A 22764-nucleotide genomic window follows, 5' to 3' on the forward strand; every position below is an offset into this window, starting at 1 on the left:
TTCGCTATGATCTGTATATCTCATCATTACAAAGAGAATGTGAATCTGGAGCTGACCAATTTAAAAGAGAACAAACCCAGAGTTGTCCCAGTTTCCACATTGTTCCATTTGTTTCCTATAGCATGGGACAGTTGCATCCTTCCCTTGTCTCCAAGAAGGGAGCTATGATAATGTTTTCCTTCTAGCTTTCATAATTCCAGCTATTACAACATTATGGTGTCTTGGGCCACAGGATGCTTTAGCTGAGATTCCTGCATTGCAAGGGGTTGGGCTAGATGACCCTTGGGTCCCTTTCAACTCTTCTATGATTCTATGCTAAACAAACTGGAAGTAGTGGGAAGAGAGAAGTTTTTCTGCAACAGGAACCTCTGAAATTCAATGGTCAGTTTAAGGGTCTTTGGACATATGATGGATAAAAAACATATACAAAGTGTGTGCTTTTCAACACCAGGTAAGTCAATTTGTCCATCTAGCCCATTATTGTCTCCTATGACTAGTAACACCTCTGAGGGTCACAGGCATGCAGTTCTTCCTGACCATATGTCAGGGACTGAATTTGGAACCACTTGGTCTACCACAGACCTAAGGGCCATCCCTCATTTTTTATTAGTTTAAATGTCATTAATCCACATGTTGTCATAATATTTAATATCTATTTTATATTTTTTATATTGCATTTCCTGCAAGGAGCTCCCACCCCCACATCCATTTTCTTATTGGAACAACCCTATGAAGTAGCTTAGGCTGAAACATAGCAGTGACCTATAGTCACACAGTGAGGTTTCGAACCTTAAGTCTCCCTGATCCTGGTCTGATTCCCAGTGTAGAAAGATCAGTCTGCATACATGGATGGAAGTTCAGTTGGTGGCTCCACTGTTGATTATTACAGTGAGTATTCAAACATGGCATGTGCCCTCGCAAGCAGACTTTATTTTGTGTACATTCTTTCTCTCTAACATGCAAAGTGGGCATCAGTGTTCCAAGATACTTAAGATTGCTGTTAAATAAAACCAGTATAATAATCACCTGAAGGATGGGTTTATAGCTGTGCTGCTGCTGAATTTCTTTGATACAATAGGATTGAGTTCTGGTATGCCTATCCTTGATCTTGTCTTGCATATACCTATGATCATGCAGAGGGAATTAGCAGAGAAGTATGGCACACACAGTTACATGATCATTGCAATTTCCCAAAACCACATAGCAGTAGTTTTTGGAAACCATGATTGTAGGAATTAGTGCAACCCAGCTCACCAGCGTACAATTGTGTTTCCTCCTTATGAATACAGGTGTGTGTGCTCAATATCATTGTGTAGAGTATGGCAGCAGCCTTCACACAATAGCAGCCTTCATAATGACATTTTTGCACTAATGCGCTCTAGCAAGGCTTCTACAGGAAGTATTCTCTCTCTTTCTCCATTCAGTTGACTAGCAATGCCTTTTGTCCAGTAATTGAATTGAATCAACTCCTAGACAGCCCCATCATTTGAGTGCTCTGAAGATGTATTACACTAATATATCGTCAGAATGACAGTGCTATGATGATACATTAGTGTAATACATCTTCAGAGCTTTAGTGCTGTCCAGAAATAATAGGGATTGTATTGGATAGAGTTCAGTTACGGCACGTGCACGTACACACACACACACACACACACACAGAGAGAGAGAGAGAGAGGGAGAGAGAGAGAGAGAGAGAGAGAGAGAGAGAGAGAGAGAGAGAGAATCAGAACCGAAATTTTGAAATTTGCTAATGGGGAGGGGATTCTTCCAGGATGAAAGAGCAACAAAGCTAATCCTGAAGCACAGGCTGGCGATATCACTGAACTGCAAATGTTTAGTGTTATTACGGGAATTTTACGCTGTGTTGCAATTATGCTCCCCAGCACACTGTTATTATTCTGTCCCTTGTTATTTTCAGCTGTAGCCCGTGCGTCCTCCACACCTCTGCGATTCAGATATGCTTGGTGTATTTTAATTTTAGCCATTTACAAAGAAATCATTGCCAGCTTTTTCCTTTTCCTTTACATGTGTTGCATTTGTTGTATTACAGCACCTTGCTTTGTGACAGGAAAACAAAACAAAACCTTGAACCTCTTGGTAACATCATAAAGTTTTTACATGTGAAATAGTTCCTGAAACTGCTTTTACATACATTCACCTGTGGGTTTAGGGTCAAACATACTTGCCATTCAGCGCTTAGGAAGGCTCTCCTTGCAGAAAAAGAAAGGCTTTTATTGGTGGTAGGCATTATTAGCACACTACACAGAGGACAAAGGGATTCAGGCAGGAAGAGGAAGTGGAATGCTGCAATCTCTTCTTATAGAGACACACAGGCACATCACAGAAACTGAAAGGCTGCTTTGCAGATAGGGCTCCACCAGTGCTTCTCCCCCCTCTTTAGGGGGTACTCAAGGGTATGCAATACTGGCACCTCTCTCTCTTTGGTTAAAAAGTGTGTTCCGGCACCTATTTTTCGGGTGGGGGGAGCACTGAGCTCTACTACTGTATTTCTGACACACCAAGATCCTCAATCTCATGTTTCATGTTGAAGAAGCAGGATGTGACAGATTCCTTGTAGGGAGACCACAAAACAGCATACAAACTAATATACTTCAGTTTCTTGGCCTGGCTTTATGGGAATGAGCAGTGTGACGGTACACAAAGCTAAAATCCCAGGCAAATTGCTTCTCCTCTGTGCCTGCTGCCGCCGCACAAACCTTGGCCTCCTCTTCTGATTTGTCTGGAGGAAAACAAACCATAAGACTGGGTTCAAGTGATGTGGCAAGTGAGGCCACTGCCTGTCTCCTAGCAGGAGTAGAGGAAGAGCAAAGCGACCATGATTTCAATACACTACTCAGTTACATTGAGCTATAGTTCAACTATGGTTAATGTAACATGCAAACCACATCACTGTATCCATGATGAAATAACAACATCTCCAACTGGAGAGGTACTTCAGGGCACAGAACCCTAGAATTTTGAGTCAAAATGATCTTACCACTTCTACAATTGGGCAGTAAGTTACTAGTTCTCAGTGTCTGATACAGACACACTTCATAAAGGAGGTCATTCTACAGCTTAGGGGTACCCACAGAGAAGACCCGGCATTGTGCCTCCACTCCGCAAACCACAGCTTGACAGAGCTGGCAACAAGGGCTTCACCAGCTCATCTTAACTGCTTGTGGGTTTCCCACAAGCATCTGGTTGACTGCTGTGAGAACAGAATGCTGGACTAGATGGGTCCTTGGGATGATCCAGCAGGTTTCTCTTGGGTTCTTATGTTGCCACCCGGACAGTTTGATATGAATAATTTTAACATCCTCAGTGATACTTAAGAGCTAGAGCTACTGGAAAAAATAGGACTCAGTAGGCTGAAATAGTAACAACTATATTGATTTCAATGGGTCAACTCTCAATATCACTTAGTCTGACACGATTCTTGATAAATTCCGCACTTGTCCATTGTTTTCTATGGACAGCTTTCACTTCTGCTTTGGGTGAGACTGAAGGCATGGCAACCAAGTGAAGCCGGGATTTAAGTGTGAACTACACATGCCTAATCACTCCTTCTTTTCTTCCCTTTCCTATACCTCTGTCTACTATTCTTAAATGCATGGTAAGGGTAGAAACCCTTGAGATCTGCAATGGGAATGAGTTAACATTTTCAGATTGTACCAGCAGTGATACACCTTTTACTCATTCTTGGAAAGAGGAGTCTTAATTTCTCTAATAGGCATTGATCTCCCCCTTGAACTTGCTATCGAATTAACGATGAGCCTGATTTAGCATCAAATAGAAATCTTGCAGTCTCCTTCACATGAATGGGGGCAAATGCTAAACACCCTTTTTGTCTGTGTGTGTGTGGGAAATTTTGTGTTACAGTCACCTGAGTAAACTGCTTCTGAGAATATCATTTTCATTATAAACAGTGGTGATTACGCTGCACAATTTGGTTCCATATGAACCATGTCATATTACTGTGGACGCGTTAACAGCATACATTTAAAGCACTTTAAACAGATCTACCAAAGAATTCTGAGAGCTGCAGTTTTTTAAGGGTGCTAAGAGTTACAATTCCCAGACTTGGCTGGCAAGAGGGATTGGTTGTTAAACCCTCTGAGAATTGTAGCTCTGTGATGGGAATAGGGATCTCCTAACAATGCGGGAGGCAGTGGAAGACAGAAGTGCCTGGCGTGCTCTGGTACATGGGGTCACGAAGAGTCGGACACGACTAAACGACTAAACAACAACAACAATTCTCAGCACATTTAACAAACTACAGTTCCCAGAATTATTTGGGGGGAAGCCATGTCTGTTTAAAGCAGCATGGTGCCTGTGGCCTATGCTTGGATATCACCATCAACTCCTACCAAACACACACATGTCCATCACTTTAAAATTAAGATTTTACAAGTGCTCTTTTTTTTATTATTGGCTTGCAGGGCCAGTTCTCTAGTCAAGCTATACACATCTGGTTTATTATTCCAATAATTTAACCTGCTCATCTTCTAGGCCATAGGTTCCATCATCTGACAACAAAGCGTGTTCTCCAATAAATGAGAGCACGTGTTGCGGTGTGGGCCACCGGACCAGGCCTTTTGTTGCCAGGCAGGTTAATAGTTGTTGCCTGGCATTATGACTGGGTAACCGGGTTGCTGGGGCAAATTGTATGTTGCAAATTGGGTGGGTGGGACCATAGTCTTTAAATATTGGTGCACTCTGGTTTCTCTTTCTCTTTGCAGAGTGCATCGGATCACCCGCCCGTCCTCTTTTCCGGTTGACCTTGCTTTGCCTGTCATGGGGTCATCTGCTTTGGAGCAGGGGCCTAGTAGGAATTTTGCCATTTGGTGATTGGCTGTGCCATTTGGTTTTTGCCTACTGCTCAGCAATTTGTCACAACTTGTAAGGTTGCGGTTAGGCATTGGTTATAATATGCTGGTGGTGGAGGGGTCAGGATAGGCTGTGCCTGCCCCTCCTATTGCGCTGAAGGGAATTCCGTTAAAGGAATCCTGGGGCTTGCCACGATTTCGTCCAATCCCTGTCATGGGACCAGGGCCGCCCAATCCCTGTCATGGGAATCCCTGTCATGGGACCAGGGCCGGCAAGCCTTCGGGGAGCTGCTGGGGTGAGCGGCGTGGGTCCAACGCTTAGCTCAAATGACCCCCAAGTTTGACTTTCCCTTCTACTGGCTACCGATCGGACCTCGGGATGTCAGTTCTGTCCCAGGCGGGGGGACAGATAGTCATAACCAATGTCTAAACAACCACTCACTGATTTTGTATTTTAATAAAGTTGTGGCCAAAATAGTGCCCAAAAACCAAAACCAAAATTATGTGTTATGTGTGAAGTTATTTGAGGGGTGGCCTGGGGACCTACACACGCAACACCCTTCAGTTGTTTGCACAGACCACAAAGGACTGCCCCTAAGGACACTGAATGGACGCCGAAATCAGGTATTAAGAATTGAATGGACAAACATTTCAAAAACCCCTAACACATCAGGGAATGCTTGGTGAAAGACGCATTAGATGAATTACATTGCAGAGAAGGGGTATTTGCTTTTCTCTCGTGCCATTTCTGATCTTACTGTCATTCATGCAGGATTAATATACATTATTGTACATTAATGTATTGTGTATTATTGCCCCTATCATGACCACATATTTGGTGTTAATAGGAAAAGGCTGTATGCCCACAGGATGTTTCCTCATAATCAGGGACACTGGTGGGTCAGAGGGCTCCTTCTATCTTTAGCCGTATGCATATGGGGCTCTTGTTCTTTAATGCTTTACAGAAAAGGAGGCATGTTTATGTTCACTTAGGTACATTGGAAGTCCAACCAAATTGATAAGATGGGAATAAATGAAAGACAAGAGACATAAAAAGAACCCATCCAGAAAGTTAAAGCTGGAGTGAAATATGAGTGCAAAAGGTCTGAAGTATCGTTCTCCAGGCCCATTAACCCATTTCACAATTAAAGGGCTTTTCCTGCTTTGTAAAGCAGGAAAAGGCCTTTAACTGGAGGATTAATTCGTATCCTTTAGCTTCCTTCCTTCCCTTTGTCTAAGTCAGTCTTCATGCACCGGTTAATTAGACTTATTGGCAATTAAGTTCTCATACCATGATAAAGAGCCAGCCTTTAAGGTGCTACAGGATTCTGTGACTCTCCCCACATTCTACTCGGCCAGTCTGACCAAGGCATTCTGCTGAATTTTGTTTATTCATTGTATTAGTGGAGTTAAGCTTTCCAAAGTCAGAGTTCTAGTGAGTTATAGGGAAAGCGCCATATCTGCAAGAACAGCTCAGCAACTGAGCGAGCTCTCCGGGGCTTTGTTTACATTACCTTCATCACAGGGGGAAAACAACAACCCAGCTACTTGAAAGGATGCTGCATGCTGGAACACCATTCTTGCCACTCTGATGCATAAAATAACCACGCCATGATACTTAGATCTGATTGTTTGGAGCATCTCGATGCCAGCACCATACAGTCCCAGAAGCAACTGGGGATTATGTGGAGATGGTACATAGGATCAGAAGGGCAAAACAGTGACCAACTCCACATGTTGCAGTGAGATAGAGCTAAACCATCACACCTGGAGGCCATTTCAACATGGCTGCACAATAAAGGTAATGTGTAAGCCGGTTTGAAGAGAAATTGCAGTAGCTCATTCCTTGGAGGGCTTTGAGAAGGTTGGAGAGCAAGCGCTGCAATGCAGCTCCTCTGACTTAACATTTCTAGCTCTTGCTTTCAAAAAATGGAAAGTATAATAAGCATGCTGTGCATACAAGTGTTAGGAGGCAGAATTATGTCTCAGACAACCCCAAATTCTTTTAAGATTCCAGTTTCATTCTTCAGCTATTGATGTTGCACTTTGCTCTTAAATGTCAGAACAAAATAACTAATACCTGCAATTTATTCAGATGACATTTCAACAATATAAGATTTTCAGATTACAAGCTTCTGTTCCATGTTCCTTCTAGTGTTACACTAAATGTGTAGATTTGGCGGATTTACATAATAGCTTCAGATAATGAATATTTATAATAATGAATGAATTTACATAATGACTGCAAGTTAAACATGCCCCATTAAAACTCATGCTCTAATTTATGTACTAAGTTAAAATAACTTTACAGTTTATTTTCATTCATATTAGACTAACAGTTTTTTCTCAGCAAAAAGCAATGTACCAACCTCTGCCAAGTGGAAACTATACAAAGTGGTTATTTTTCCTCTCTTCAAATTATACTGCATTTTATAGTTTGCACTGTGAAGTGCCGATTCCATGGCCGTATACACACTGTCATTTATTCTGGCTCCAGTGCACTCCCACCAGTGGTGTTTGAAGCCAAGTACACATGATTTCAGCAGCAATCCATATCAATGTGCAGTCTCATGAATAGTGGGGCGGTTACATGCATGGGGAAACCAAACATGTAATGTGCATCAGGTAATATGTAAACATGCCCATCCCCCTCTCTGCAATGTGAAATTGTAACTTGAAATGCAACGAAGAGCAATAACCTTGCTGCATGTTATGACGCTAAAATGAACATAATCTGTGTCTAATCTGCTCCCTTGTAGGCATGCTTAACATTGTGGGACTTACTTCTGCATGAACATGGATAGGATTGTACTGAAGCGGTGTTATGAATGTGGAACACTACAAAAAGAGAGACTGTATTGACTCTCATATTAGGTAGAAAAATGGCACTAATTCATACTGACTCAGATCAATGGTACATTATCCCAGGTATGCCAACTTAACCTGACCATACCAGCTCTCCATATCTCCAGGCAAAAGTATTTTTCCAGTCCTCTACCTTCAAGTTCTTCAAATGGACTTGTGGGACCTTATGAATGCAAGGCATGAACCCTATTTCAGAGCAACAGTCTTTGTAATTATATGGATGCTGCTGTGAATTACAGGTGAAAACTGAGGAGAAACATGAAGTGCCAATGAACCTTAGTTCATCAAGTGAACTAAAAGCAAAAGCAAAGCAAAAATCTAACGTGTGCCACATAACAAAAAACCCTGTGTTCTTTCCCCTATAAGCCCAGCTTCTTTTATTACCTATCTGATAATTTAGTTAGACTAGAAGGTTCTATTCCCCCCACACACAGCTTCTCTGTGTGTGTTTTTCTATACTCCATTCTAGGATGCCTACAAGCTGTCTCCTTATAAATTATTTTACCCTAGCATAATTTTCTCCGGGGTAGAGGGTGACCCAGGATTTCAGCCATATCAGATTGCCAAGAAGTCACCCAAAAAAACTCTCTAGTAACGCTGATACAGTAATGTAGGTACTTGGAAGCCAGTGCCTCAAACAAGGCATGAAATATACTGCAGATGCATCTTTTCTTAAACAATAGTCTCCTTGCCATAGTCTCAGAGAATAGTTTACAGGTGTACGTCTTCCATTTATTTTGTCAAGCTTGAAATCATCCTCATGATCACACCTCATTGACACAACATGAGCATCTTATGCCTCTCTGGAGTGAGATCCACCAGCATTTCTGTGCTAGAATGTACATGGTTAAACGTAACTGGAGCATTCTCTGAGGCCTTATTTTAAATGAATGATTCTGTTTCTAGTTAATGCTTATGTCCAAATGGAACACTATTCAGTTAAGTATAATCAATTCATTCATTTTGTTCATTCATTAAAATGTAATTCAAGTGTTCTATGGATCTGCATGGCTGCAGTTGTGCAAATGAAACTAAATATTATCTCTACCAAAGAACTGAGACACCATGACCCCTATCTGAGTTATTTGTCTAGGGAAGACCATAGCAGAATCATAGAACTGTATAGAGTTGGAAGAGACCCAAATGCAGGAATCTCAACTAAAACATCCATGACAGAGGCAAGTGTGTTCTGGTTGGGTTGGTTTAGAGTGGAAAGTGGGGAGAGAACATTCAGTCATTTCTCTACCCATCAGATTTCTTTTCCCTTCCAATTGTTCCTATTTTACTTTTTGCAGTAACAGAGTCTTGAATTTTTTTTCTTAGGAGACTGGGAAAACATCTCTATAATGCCTTAGCGAATAGGTATTCTGCCCTAGGACAGGGGACCAAATTCAGTAGCCTGCTGTGCCCTTTTTCTAGGCTTTAACTGTTTCCACAAGTTTTTGTGGGATTATACTTATTCAGGCTGCAGATTGAGGGTAGCATATTGGAACACTCACCCAAAACTTCCCTGTTATCCTAGTTCTCAACATGCAGGGGCATCTTTACTGAAAAGGATCCAGATATGCATTCTAAAGCTGTACATTCCAGGAACTCCTAAATATTTGAATCAGACTTTATTGGTTCAGCACCATCTGGCATTAACAAGTGTTTAACTTGCATTCATCTCCGCTGATTATTCCCAGTGGCTGATTACTAGAGAACATTTTTCTTCTTTAGAACATTCATGTATCAACCAATCATTCAGAATGCAAAAGGGGTGGCCATGACTGGGAAGGAACCAGAGTTCCTCCTTGTGGATCTTTTCTGCACAATCCTAATAGATTTTGTTATCCAAAGGTATTTTTTTTTAGTTTCAATTTACCTAAGTAGTCCCAATTCTCATGCAATGTAGATAAATAGAAGTTTTTATGAAGACATCATTCATCAAAGGATGCTATCTCATGGGAGTAAGCTGTTCATATCTAATCTCTTGATCCAATGAGTTGGCCACATTCATCAGCAGGATCACCTGTTTACTCAGAAGGAAGTCCCAGTGTGTTAAATGGGACTTACTTTTTAGTAAGTGTGTTTTGGGATTGAAGAAAAGACTTAAGTTACTGCCTTGATGTATCTTATGAAAGAGCAGTTTATAAATATTTCAATATATAAATAAATCCTGTGCTGATTTAATCAGAAACTCAGCTGTGGGGGGACATTCCAAATTTCTCTTTGCACTGAAATTGCAAGGTGGCAGCAAGGTTCTGCTAATGTCATTTTCACAATGCAACTCAAGGCCCCGTGTCGCCTTTTAGGAGAGTTCACGTCCTAGGCTCCCACTTTGAAGACTCCCCAAGGTTCCCAACACAATTTTGTTTGACATTTAGTTAAAGACCACCTTTATGAAGTAACTGATTTTTCTACTCCCTTGGTGGTCACTTAAAAAGGTTTAATTGTTGCTCTTTTAAAGGTCACTATTAGTAATTCTTTCAAGCCCTCCACTATAAAGCAAAGTGCTGCTTAGCCTTTCTTTTAGGCATGCTAGGATGTGGCTCCAGCACCTACATCCATATGAGGCTGATTTACTATCTAAATATTGTCTAACTACAGGAATAAGCTCTTAAACCCAACACAAACTCTCCTCCTTGAAGTTGCAGTTGGTGGCCATTTTGTCAATGCTATTCATCTGACACAGAGATGGCCAATGTGGTGCTCTCCAATGCCATTCATGGCTGATGGGAGTTGTAGTCCATCAGCAGTGACTACCCCGATCTAGCGTCACCAACATGCATGACACTCTATATAGCAAGAACAAAAAGAGGAGAGGGGAAGGCAGGTCTAAGAAGTCACCACCCTGAGATGATTAGTTGTTAAGGGGGAGGAAGGGAAAAGAGGCAAATAGAGTAAAAGAATGTAGAGGGAAAAGGAATGTAGAAGAAAGGGAAGCAAAGGATGCAAATGAAACTGAACAGAACCTGTGGCTCTCTAGACTACAACTCCCATCAGCCCCAATTATACACAATAGGTTTCAGGCTGAGTAAAGCCTATAGCCCTCTCTCTGCCTGAGCCTATCCCCTGCCCAACTCCCACTGTGGAAATGGAGGAGAAACAATCACTACTCACCCACCCCCTTTGGGGCCCTTCTCCTTCTAGGGTCACCTAATTCCCATGGTGGGATGGCAAAGATAGCATCGTGATGAGCAGCCTCCACCTGCCCCTGCTCACTCTAGGCCTCTCTTTCTCTATTAGCCTTGGTGCCTCCTGCACATATGTGCATCTCCAAAATCACATATCCATCCTATCCTCCTTGAATTCCATACAACATGCAAGTTTCATGGGAAAGGGTTGCAGCTCCGTGGTAGAGGATCTGGTTTCCATGCAGAAGATACAAGGCTTGATCTCTGGCATGGCTAGGTAGGGATGGGGAGCATCTTGCCTGAAATTTTGGAGAACCACTGACAGACAGTGTAGACAGAAGTTTCCCAAACTTGGGTCTCCAACTGTTTTCAGACTACAGTCCCCATCATCCCTGAGCACCGGTCCTGCTAGCTAGGATTGATGGGTCTTCAGCTGTTTTTGGACTACAACTCCCAAATTTGGGAAACCCTAGTGTAGACAATACTGAGCTAGATGGACCAATGGTCTGAATTAGCATAGGGCAGCTTCCCATGTTCCTATGAGACAAGGGAGTATACCTCCATTGTTCTGGCAATGGAGCTGCAATTCCACACCATGCTGCTTCTGGCAGGAAGGCAAAATTGTGGTTCCATCATCTGAGCAGGAATCCCCACTTGCAGCTTCCCTACCACCTCCTTTGAGGCTGTTAACCTAGCTGTCTGTATTGCACCACTTCCATTGCCTGGAATCTGCATTCTCCCTTGCACAGGAAAGCAAGAGAAGAAAACGTCAGGGTGGAGTCTATTAAATAGTTAAATAGCCATGTGTGTTGGGTGCCTGTGTAGGGTGGAGCATGAACAGATAAAAGCTAGAAACTAACTTCAGATCTCTTGCCTGAGGCACTCAAACATGGGGAGAAAGCCTTGAAAATGTGCAGTTTCCCCCCTTTCTCATTAACCAGTTTCACCTTTCCACAGGGTACTGATTTTGGCAGGAACTCAAAGCCAGAAACTGTCTGTTAACAACAAAACACACAGAAACACACACATATAACATTTTAAAGCTAATAGCTACTCTCTGACTGCTGTCATTTATATCATGGACTTTAGCTACCAGTATGATCCAATTAGTGCTTTTAATCAAATTCTGCAACATATTTCAAATTTTCTAGCAAATTTCTAGGTTCCTGAACAACCTGGCACTTGGAATTCATATTAGACTTGTATGTAACTTAAAACAGCTGCAACAACCCAAACCGCACACAAACACACCAAAACCCCATCCACAATCAAATTGAGTGGATTTTGAGCATACCTGATGGAGAGATATGTCTCCAAGAAATGGAAGGGTCTGGTTTCCCTGTAGCCAAGCAGGCCAGCGTGACGTTGCTTCCTTCATTCACCACAATGTCATTTGAGATATGACTTATCTTTGGAGAAACTGAAACGACACAATAAAACACAGTTAAAGATTTACTTAATCTGGGAAACCACTAGAGATGTCATTAAAGATGCAATACTGATATCGTTAGAATCCAGCTTCATCCCAAACAAGAGTCACCCTTGCTCCGCAATGCACTAAGCAAGGTTAAGTTTATATGCCCATTTTCTATAGGGAAATATCTCTACAAAGTAGCACCTCTGCATACACACACAGGAATACATTTCCTTGATAGCTTTTAGCTGATACAATATTCAGGCGGCAATTCTAAACACACTTACCTGGAAGTAAGTCCCACCAAACTCAACAAGGAATGCCTTTGTACATGGCACTGAATTTTGGAGCATCACTATGAAAAACCTAGTAGGTTAATATTTCATTTATATTTCATCTTTCTTCACCCATTACATCATTGCAACAACCCTGAGAGATAAGAACATATGAGAAAGGCCTATCTTGTCCAGCATTCTATTCTTACAGTAGCCAACCAGATTCCTGTAGGAAGCCAAGAAGCTGAACCTGACTGCTATAGCACCCTCTGTTATGTTTGACATTGACTAGTATTCAGAGGCACATTTCTCCTTACACTGAAGGTAATATATAGTCTTCCTGACAAGAAGCCATTGGGTAGCTTAAGCCAGCACTGGATTTAGGGTAGTGCTGGTGGTTTCCCCACAACAGGGCGCAAAGCCAAGGGAGTGCAAAATGATGATGATGATGATGATGATAATAATATCTAAATTTATATGTTCTTAATGGTGGTTATTTGGCTTGTTATACTATGTATCTTTTCACCATCAAACTCCAGAAGTAGGTTTGCAATAGTAAAAACAGTAATAAAAACAAAAGTCCTGAATCTAATTCCAATTCATTTAAAATAAAACAATCCAACACAATAAATCACACCAAGAACAACATAGGCAACAGCATCATCCTCACAGACCTGCTAATCCGGGAAAGCTTTGGCTTTTTACAGGAAGACTGCAAAGGAGCTCATCCCTTTGATTTCTTGAGGATGAGCATGAGCGCTTCATAAAGCAGGTGCCACTGTCAAGAAGGCCTTGTTCCTTGCAAATAAAAATTGTGGCAGTCATGTTCTTTGCAGATATTAAGCTGTTTCAAGTGATTTGTAGGCTGTGCTGTGCAGCTGTATTTATTTGCAATAAACCCTCCTACACCAATTATTCTAGGTTTAGTGCACTGCTTGCGAAGAGATATTACTATGGGGACCAATTTATGAAACACTGTGTTTTTTGGGAACCCAAATGTCAGTTCCAGCTGATGAACCAGGACTGGAACTCCTGAATCTGAACAGCTTTGCCCTCTCTCTCCTGTCTTCAGCACTCTGCTTCCCTCAGCCTCTTGTTTAGCCTCTTTGGAGAACCCAGTTCTGCAGCAAAACCTTTCCTGAGCCACTTAGCCTCTCTTTAATTGCTCTTCTACTGCCGCCTGAGTTATTCCCACTGTACCTGCATTACTCACTTATTAATCCCTCATGAATATCCCCAGCCCTTTGGTTTTTGCATCAGATTGCAAACCCTCTAGATAGGAATGTATGTGTGATGTCTTGCACAATGTTGGAGGGAATGATGAGAAACTCACTTGCCCCCCACAATTACACTCATGTCAGAATGACGCATAATATAAGTCAAGTGATTTTGTTGTTTTCCAGTAAGCAAAAACCTAAAACAAGAACTGGCAAAGTACCTGGAAATGATCGTTATATGTCAGTAGCACCTGCTCCAGATACTACCTCTTGCTACTTATGGATGACTCTTTCTTGCATGACTCAGAAATACTCTGGTCCTGCACACTCACATTCACATGGAAGCTAGGTATCACGAAACAGCCACATTGCGGTGACAGGTTTCTGTCCCTTATCATGCAATTCAATATCAGGAAGGATTGTCTACCTCTTAAACCACATTCACACCATATATTTAAAGCACTATGGTGCTACTTTAAACAGTCATGGCTTCCCCCCAAACAACCACCTTGGGAGCAGGGCTGGGGCGGGAAAGTGCTAGAGCCCTGTCTGGTCGAGTTGCATGGAATCAATTTCAATCCATCACCCCCCCCCCGAGGATATGGACAGGCTGCTTGGACGTGTGAAACCAACCGTCTCCTTGATAAAAGCAAGCTGGGAAGGGCTGGGCTCTGCGGGGTGGTGAATGCTTCCCTCTGTGAGGGAGCGTTCCCAGACCCACTGAAAGAGGCGGTTATTAAACCGCTTCTTAAAAAAACATCTTTAGACCTGGCCAGTATGGCCAACTATCGCCCAGTCTCAAATCTTCCATTCTTGGGCAAGGTGATTGAGTGGGTGGTTGCTGAACAACTCCAGGCATGCCTGGAGGATGCGGACCATTTGGATCCCTTCCAATCGGGATTCAGGCCTCATCATGGGACTGAAACTGCATTGGTCGTGCTGGTTGATTATCTATGGCAGGCTAGGGACAAAGGTGAGAGCTATTTCCTAGTTCTGCTGGATCTCTCAGCGGCTTTTGATACAATCGACCATATCCTTCTGGACCATCTAGAGGAGCTGGGAGCTGGGGGCACTGTCATACAGTGGTTCCGCTCCTTCCTCCTGGGCCGTGTCCAGAAAGTGGTGTTGGGGGATGAGTGTTCAGACCCCTGGGCCCTCACTTGTAGGGTGCCTCAGGGTTCCGTCCTCTCCTCCATGCTTTTCATCTACATGAAGCTGCTGGGTGAGATCATTAGGGGGGTTGGGCTGGGTGTCTATCAATATGCGGATACCCAGCTCTGCCTCTCTTTTAAATCGGAACCAGCGAAGGCAGTGAAGGTCCTGTGTGAGTGCACAGGATGGCACTCACAGGATGGATGGCAGCTAATGGATTGAGGTTGAATCCTGACAAGACAGAAGTACTGTTCTTGGGGGACAGGGGGCAGGCTGATGTGGAGGACTCCCTGGTCCTGAATGGGGTAACTGTGCCCCTGAAGGACCAGGTACGCAGCCTGGGAGTCATTTTGGACTAACAGCTGTCCATGGAGGCACAGGTCAATTCTGTATCCAGGGCAGCTGTCTACCAGCTCCATCTGGTACGCAGGCTGAGACCCTACCTGCCCGCAGACTGTCTTGCCAGAGTGGTGCATGCTGTAGTTATCTCCCGCTTGGACTACTGCAATGCACTCTACATGGGGCTACCTTTGAAGGTGACCTGGAAACTAAAAGTAATCCAGAATGCGGCAGCTAGACTGATGACTGGGGGCGGCCGCTGAGACCATATAACACTGGTCCTGAAAGACCTACATTGGCTCCCAGTACATTTCCAAGCACAATTCAAAGTGTTGGTACTGACCTTTAAAGCCCTAAATGGCCTCGGCCCAGTATACCTGAAGGAGCATCTCCATCCCCATCGTTCTGCCCAGACACTGAGGTCCAGTGCCGAGGGCCTTCTGGCAGTTCCCTCACTGTGAGAAGCAAAGCTACAGGAAACCCGGCAGAGGGCCTTCTCGGTAGTGGCGCCTGCCCTGTGGAACACCCTCCCATCAGATGTCAAGGAGAAAATAACTACTTTTAGAAGACATCTAAAGGCAGCCCTGTTTAGGGAAGTTTTTAATGTGTGACATTTTAATGTATTTTTAATCTTTGTTGGAAACCACCCAGAGTTGCTGGGGAAACCCAGCCAGATGGGTGGAGTACAAACAAACAAATTAAAATAAATAAATAAATAAATAAATAAATAAATAATAATCTGAAAGCTGAAGTTTGTTCCCTATGAAGAGGGATTAAACCACTCTGGGAACTGTAGCTTGGAGAGCAGAATCGGGTCTCCCTAACAACTCTCTGCACCCTTAATGAATTACAGCTCCAATAATTCTTTAGGAAAAGACGTATCTGTTTAAAATGATATCACAGTACTTTAAATTAATGGTGTGAATGTAGCCTCAGAGTGTTGCTTTGGGTTATAAGAGGTGTTGCACTGAGAGAGAAAAATGGGGTGAAGCTGGATGACAATATCTGCTTCGTTTTCATGTCTCTTTCTGGAGTACAATAATTACCTGTTTGGACTTTAGAAATATTCATTTCTTGTCTCTTGAACTATCAGTTTTATTATTTGCATACCCTCCAGCATTCCTCAGATGGAACATTTTCACACACACCCCAAATGACCCTCCTTGATGCCCCATTTTTGCCCGTCTTCTTCCACAGAGCATGTCCTTCAAAAGAAAGGTGAGGACCATCACACCAATAGGACACAGCACACATGCCCTCCACTGTCTGGAGGAAAGCCCTTAATCCCAGTCTTATTTCATTATCTGGGACACACACACACACACACACACACACAGCAATAAATATATTTTAGAATGGGCAAGACACACAAAGCATTTTTTTTAAAAATCAAGACTCCTTGTGCCCAACTTTGCTCCCCCTTTCTTCCTGCCCAGGGCAACTCTGCCCTCTGCCTGCCTTGGTGGATGAAGCTTCTCGTCCTCCTCACCGGCTCTCCAGCAGTCACTACAAGCTGCCCAAGGGAGGATTCTGGCAGCAGTGGCCCTGGAGAGGCCCTGGAATGCTCCCTTGCTTCTGTTGCTGCTCAGAACAAGTGCCAGCTCATCCTCTTCCCTGAGCTTGGCAGCAGTGGCGCAAGCATGAAAAATAAAAACATTCCAGGATCAAATCAGAAGCCAAGATGGCTTTCATATTTCCGGACTGTCCCTGGAAAACCAAGACACTAGGAGAGTATGTACTTACATGTCAGCATCACCTAGGTGATGAATTTCTGCAAACAAGACACCTGACTACAGGATATACTTGAGTCCCCACTCATGTAACTGCTATGAAACTTCAATAATATTTCCACTAGGTGTTCTTTGTGGCATGTTAGCAAGCAATATTAGCTTACACAGATTCCTTTCCCTTATGTGCCTTAAAGGCCTTTCTTTCCTATATTTGGGGATAGGAATGAAGCAGAGGTGCTGTGTGTGGATGAACAACTGTCTTAACCATGTTGGAAGATACTGATTAAGCTAGGAGCCCACAGGTAAAAGGTACACATTGCACTGAGAGGATGCAGCAGAAATCAAAATGATTTCAGTTCATATTCTCATTTCCCCTCTTATTATTTCTACCAGATTGTAGGCAACAATCCAATCCTGAGGCAAAGATATTGAGCAGACTGTTTAGGCATCAAAAACTTACAAGGTTCATTTAAACTAAGTGAAACAAAGCATTAGGCACCAGAACAGAGACTTCAGGGGTCACACTATCAACCAGAACTACATCTCCACCTTGTATATTTTAATCTGAGTTAGAAAATTATGTGGGGCCGTGTAATGCCTTGTTTATGATGATCAAAGAACACCAGTAGCTTTAGCAAGCCTCACTGGCATTTCTAGCTGGTGTTTAATCATAGCAGTTGTGGTTGGTATTTTAGCAATTGTAACAGGAGCCTCTAATCCTTATTACATAACTCGTAGCTTTGAAGTTTAGCAGTCTGTCCTGTCATCAGTCAGGAACTGCCCGTTTGTCCTTTTTCACCTATCATTTATGAATTCCAGAGTTGGAAATGCCTCCCCTGAAAGGGGAGATTAAAGATTAAAACTCAAATTGTTAGTAATCATGTTTTGGCGTGGTTCTGATGCTTTGCATGTACATTCAGGGGATAACAAAACAAAGCAAAAGCCCTGTAATGATATGTATCGGGTCGCGCTGGTCAAACAGCTCTATAAAAATTACATAGTGGCAGAATCGATAAAAATAATTCCGACTAGCTCTCTTCACAAGGGCTGCTGCAAGACTGCACGGACGGACACCAATCAATTCGAGGCAGACTTCCAGGATGGAGGGAGCGCATGGAATGTTTATTGAACCTGGCCTAGGGACATCACATGCCTACTATTGCATCCTTGGAAAAGCAACTCTTCAGCATTTTCTTTTCTTTTTCTTTTCTAGGTATATAAAAAGCAACTATGCTTCTCACTAGCTAGGAGGGGATTCGCTCCAGATTGTTTCCAAGATATGGGAGGCAGTTTAAAAACAAAAAAAAGAAAAAGAAACACTTCCTGTTTATTTCTACAATACAAATTATTTTCATGTGGGCACAATTTCAGCTATTGATTTTCCCCGAGGAGACTTAACATTTCCAGTGCAGCATAACAGCGGATGACACAGTAAACACTCAGGAGGAATCATGCTGTGGGCAACATCACTTTGGAGCCCCTAGCAGCCCAGAGTTTAGATGGTTTCCAGGTTCAGGCAGGCAATCAGTGCTTTCAGCATGCAGAAATGTGGGCTATGTCTTATTTTCTTTACTGCCCTTACTCTACGCTTTCCACACAATGTAATATCTATGTTTCTTCTTCCTCTTCACAGGGCAGTTCACAACATAAAAATACAAAATGAGAACATAAAATACATAACAAAAACAAACCAATAGCCACCCTCCCACAAATACATTCAAAAGGCCATAGAATGTTAAGCAGCCCAAGGCCTGGTTACAGAGAAACGTTTTCACCTTGCACCTAAAGATATGTAATGAAGGCTGCAGGCGAGCCTTCCTGGGGAGCGCATTCCACAAGCAGGGAGCTATCATAGAAAATACCCATTCTCGTGTTGCCACACTCTGGACCTCTCATGTTAGAGGCACATGGAGAAGGGCCTCACATGACAGACCCTCCAAGTGCCCCTATTTTCCAGGGACAGTCCCAGTTTTACAAAAGCCATCCCAGTTTCTGATTTGATCCCAGAATGTCCCACTTTCCCTTAGGTTGTCCCTATTTACATCAAAGAAATGTTTGAAGGTATGGAGTTATCCGACCCCTGAGCCATCTGAAGGCAGCCCTTTATAGCAAAGTTTTCTTAATGTTTAATGTTTTATTATGTTTATATATATACATATTGGAAGCCACCCAGAGCGGCTGGGACAACCTAGTCAGATGGATGGGGTATAAATAGTAAAATTATTATTATAGAATAGGACATCCCTATTTTCATTGGAGAAATGTTGGAAGGTATGACATGTGGTCGTAGGGTCCAGGTTAGTTCAGCTGGGGAAAGGCAGTCCTTGAGGTATGGCTGTCCTGAGCCATTTAAGGCTTTATGGATCAACACCAGCACTATGAATTGGACCAAGAAACTAAAAAAAAAAAAAAAAAAAAAAAAAAAGAAACTAATTGGCAACCAGTGCAGTCAAGCAGGACTGGTGTAATATGATCAAAACACCTTGCCCCAGTGAGCAACCTCACTGCCAAATTCTGCACCAGCTGAAGTTTCTGAACTGACTTCAGAGGCAGCCCCATATATAACATGCGGGAGGGATGGGACTGCAAAGGATCCCCAAGAAGCAGGCATTCCAAAGGCCATAAAGAGCAGACGCAATTTTGGAAGCGCTGACTCCATTGGTATAAAGGAAGCTCTGTGCTGTGGCTTTGATTGAGACACAATATCTGTTTATTGTACAGCTGTGATTCTAATCAAACAGTGTTGGCAGCGACTGCCTTGGAAGGCCACAGAGCAGCTCATCCACAAATGGGTGAAAAGCAAGCTGTATCCATTTGCAGACAGCCAGTGGGTTCTGCTCCAGGCGATTGGGACAGTGTCTCTGTTTGGAGTGAGGGAAATTTTAAGTATGGTTTGTGATGCACAGTTTGTGAGCAAGCATCAGCATGGATAGATTTTTTAAAAAATTAAAATAATTGGGTTTAGAGCACCAGAGGTTATACAACTGCACAGCAGATTGACAGCCAACAGGTACAGTGCTTGGATTGTGCACCTGCTGAATTTCTGTTAGGCAGCAGCTATTTTATTTTATTTATTTTATAAAGCACAGGGAAGAAGAAAAAACAATTAAAAGGAACTTGGCAATCCTGGTCAAATGAATCAACCTGGATCGTGTGATCATCATCTGAGGCCTTTCTTCATGTACCTCCTTTGTCCAGAGGGTGGCAACATGAGAGTGGACCTTTTCTGTGGTGGCTCCCCACTTGTGGAATGCTCACCCCAGGGAAGCTTGCCCGACACCTTCATTGCTTTTCTTTAGGCACCAGGCAAAAACTTTTTCTTCTCCTCCTAGGCCTTTGGCTAATTAAACAATCCATGGCCTATACCTCTAAGGGTCCATTTCCATATTAGCTTTACAGCATATTTTCCAGGGTAGGCAATGATAGAAGAAGAAGAAGCTAGAGCATAGACTGGAACCTGTGATCCCCAAGATACCGTTGGATTACAACTCCTGTCAACCCCAGCCAGAATGGCAAGTGGGCAGCGAAGATGTGAGTTGCAGTCTAGCAGCATCTGGATGGCCACAGGTTCCCCATCCCTGAGCCAGGGTTTGTGCTTCACCTACATAGTCCAGAATGTCTGACATTGCTTTTGCAGTGTGGGAAGGAACTGGTCTGCAGAAGCTCCCAGACTGCTGAGGTCTGTAAACTCCTTGAGATGGAGAACTGGAAAGTGCCCTGCATATTCATGGCACTACAGTGGTACCTCGGGTTACAGACACTTCAGGTTACAGACTCTGCTAACCCAGAAATAGTACCCCAGGTTAAGAACTTTGCTTCAGGATGAGAACAGAAATCGTGCTCCAGTGGCGCAGCGGCAGCAGGAGGCCCCATTAGCTAAAGTGGTGCTTTAGGTTAAGAACAGCTTCAAGTTAAGAACGGACCTCCAGAACGAATTAAGTTCTTAACCTGAGGTACCACTGTATATAAATTATAGTAAAGAATGATAAAAGTTTCTTAGTCAAGCAACTGGGTTTATAACAATAAGGAGATAGCAGTCCAGAGACTTGAGCTGCCTGAAGAATACAGAAATTGGCCATCCCTGGCAGAACTCCAGAAATGCAGACAGAGAAAATGAAAACATGCGTTTGGCATGTGAGTACGGGATGAAGCAGATGATGCGAGGCAAATGTTTTGTAAGCGATGCAAATCAAAACTGCTGAAAATATAATTGGAATATCATACAGACGGTACAGCCATATCCTTGGATTCTATATTCGCTTTATGGCTAGTCTTATTACTATTAGACATAACTTTATTAGTTCCCTGTCTCTGAACAAATACACAGTCGGATACAAAACACAAACATTATTAAAAAGGTAATCGATACACACCCGTTGTAGGCCAACAAACACCTGCGACTGAAGTCAGGTGGACTGTACAAATCCCTGCATGAATTTTGCATGCCACTCAGACAGTGGGTTGTATCCAAGACTAGATCTACTAAGGGGCTTATTTTACTTACTTTACCTCTCTACTTTTCAGGCACAGATTGAACTTTAAAGCTCTGGGTCCAAACACAACATTTTTTGTGTGTGCTCCAGAGGTTTCTCGCAAAAAAACCATTATTTACCGCTGCAGCATAGCAAATGGCAATCTGCAGAAAACCTTAATAGACTTTTGTTGCAATTCTGCTTTAAAGAGTGGGTTTCCACAGGGAAAGCTTTGGGGAGAAAAAAGAGCAGTCAGACATGGAGCTCTAAAGTGCAGGCCTGTGGCTGGAAAGCACAGGGCCAAAGGTAAGTGCGGATAAGTCCTCTAAATTCCATTAATGTGGGCAAGACTAACTTAGATTCATTAGTTTGAATTGGTGTGCTCTGACTAGAACACAATCCAGAACTGGTAACAGAAACTTCTTTGACTCTTTCTATTGCTAATGAACCCTCCTTGCCACTAACAATTTCCCATAGGGAGGGAAAGGCCCCATTACCTGCCAATGACATGCTCTAAACCTAACCATTATCAGAGGTTAATGTATTAAATTCTGTGAAGGAACCCAACCCTCCAGTTTATAGCAAGAGTTAAGATGCTTAAAACTTCACTCATGGACCAAAACCACTTGGGTACAGATGAGGGATGTCAAAGCAACTGCCACCCCCATTTGTTAAAATGTACACACAGAACAGAGAAAGCTTGAAAGCCTGACACAATTATGGTAGGGATGGATAGATGGGTAAATGAGTCTGTTTCCAGTCTGTATCACATGCATGTGTTCAGTGCACCCAAAAGTCTGCTCCATCCCATTTCCAAAGTAGTCTGTAAATAAACATTTGAATTTAAGTACATCTTTATACATGTCCTTTTACAGTGCAAAACTGTTATCCCTGTCTGCACAGAGCTAATTCTTCTTGACTTCAGTGGACCTTATTCCTAGGTGTATAGGACTGAAGACACGCACACACCATTTTGAAAGTATTTTGATTCTATTGCTGTGAGCTTGTGACTGCAACTGAACATTCAGAAGCATGGAAGGCAGGGAAGAACTAAGACCCAATCCACGTATTAGTTCAGGAACAAATGTGCTGATTTAATGTTGGTTTCCATCTGACATGCATTACATAATTTGCCTTAAGATTACTCTCATTTAAAACGAGAAGTTTGAAAACTTATAACGCTATGGATTTTCATTAAACAAATGAAAAAAGCCCCTTCCAATATCCATGAATTTTTAGCACACCCAAAACATGCAAAAGAGAAACTTGTCTTATGTTTTGGATGCTGGGGGTGGGGTGGGGAACAGCTGCAAGAAACTAATGTGAACCCCTGTAGTTGGACGCTAAAGCAA

The 22764-nt window shown here is 42.8% G+C and overlaps 1 protein-coding gene across 2 annotated transcripts in view; it reads right to left on the minus strand.

The window, feature by feature from the left end:
* NEGR1 (neuronal growth regulator 1) overlaps positions 1-22764 on the minus strand; it is a 444891-nt gene that overhangs the window by 149328 nt on the left and 272799 nt on the right. For both annotated transcript variants that reach the window (XM_083510584.1, XM_083510583.1), the window contains exon 3: positions 12108-12233. In XM_083510584.1, the coding sequence (XP_083366710.1) occupies positions 12108-12233 (126 nt within the window). The remainder of the gene's footprint in view (positions 1-12107; positions 12234-22764) is intronic.

Source organism: Podarcis liolepis, assembly GCF_965112155.1.
Source record: "Podarcis liolepis genome assembly, chromosome: 6".
Taxonomy (NCBI): domain Eukaryota; kingdom Metazoa; phylum Chordata; class Lepidosauria; order Squamata; family Lacertidae; genus Podarcis; species Podarcis liolepis.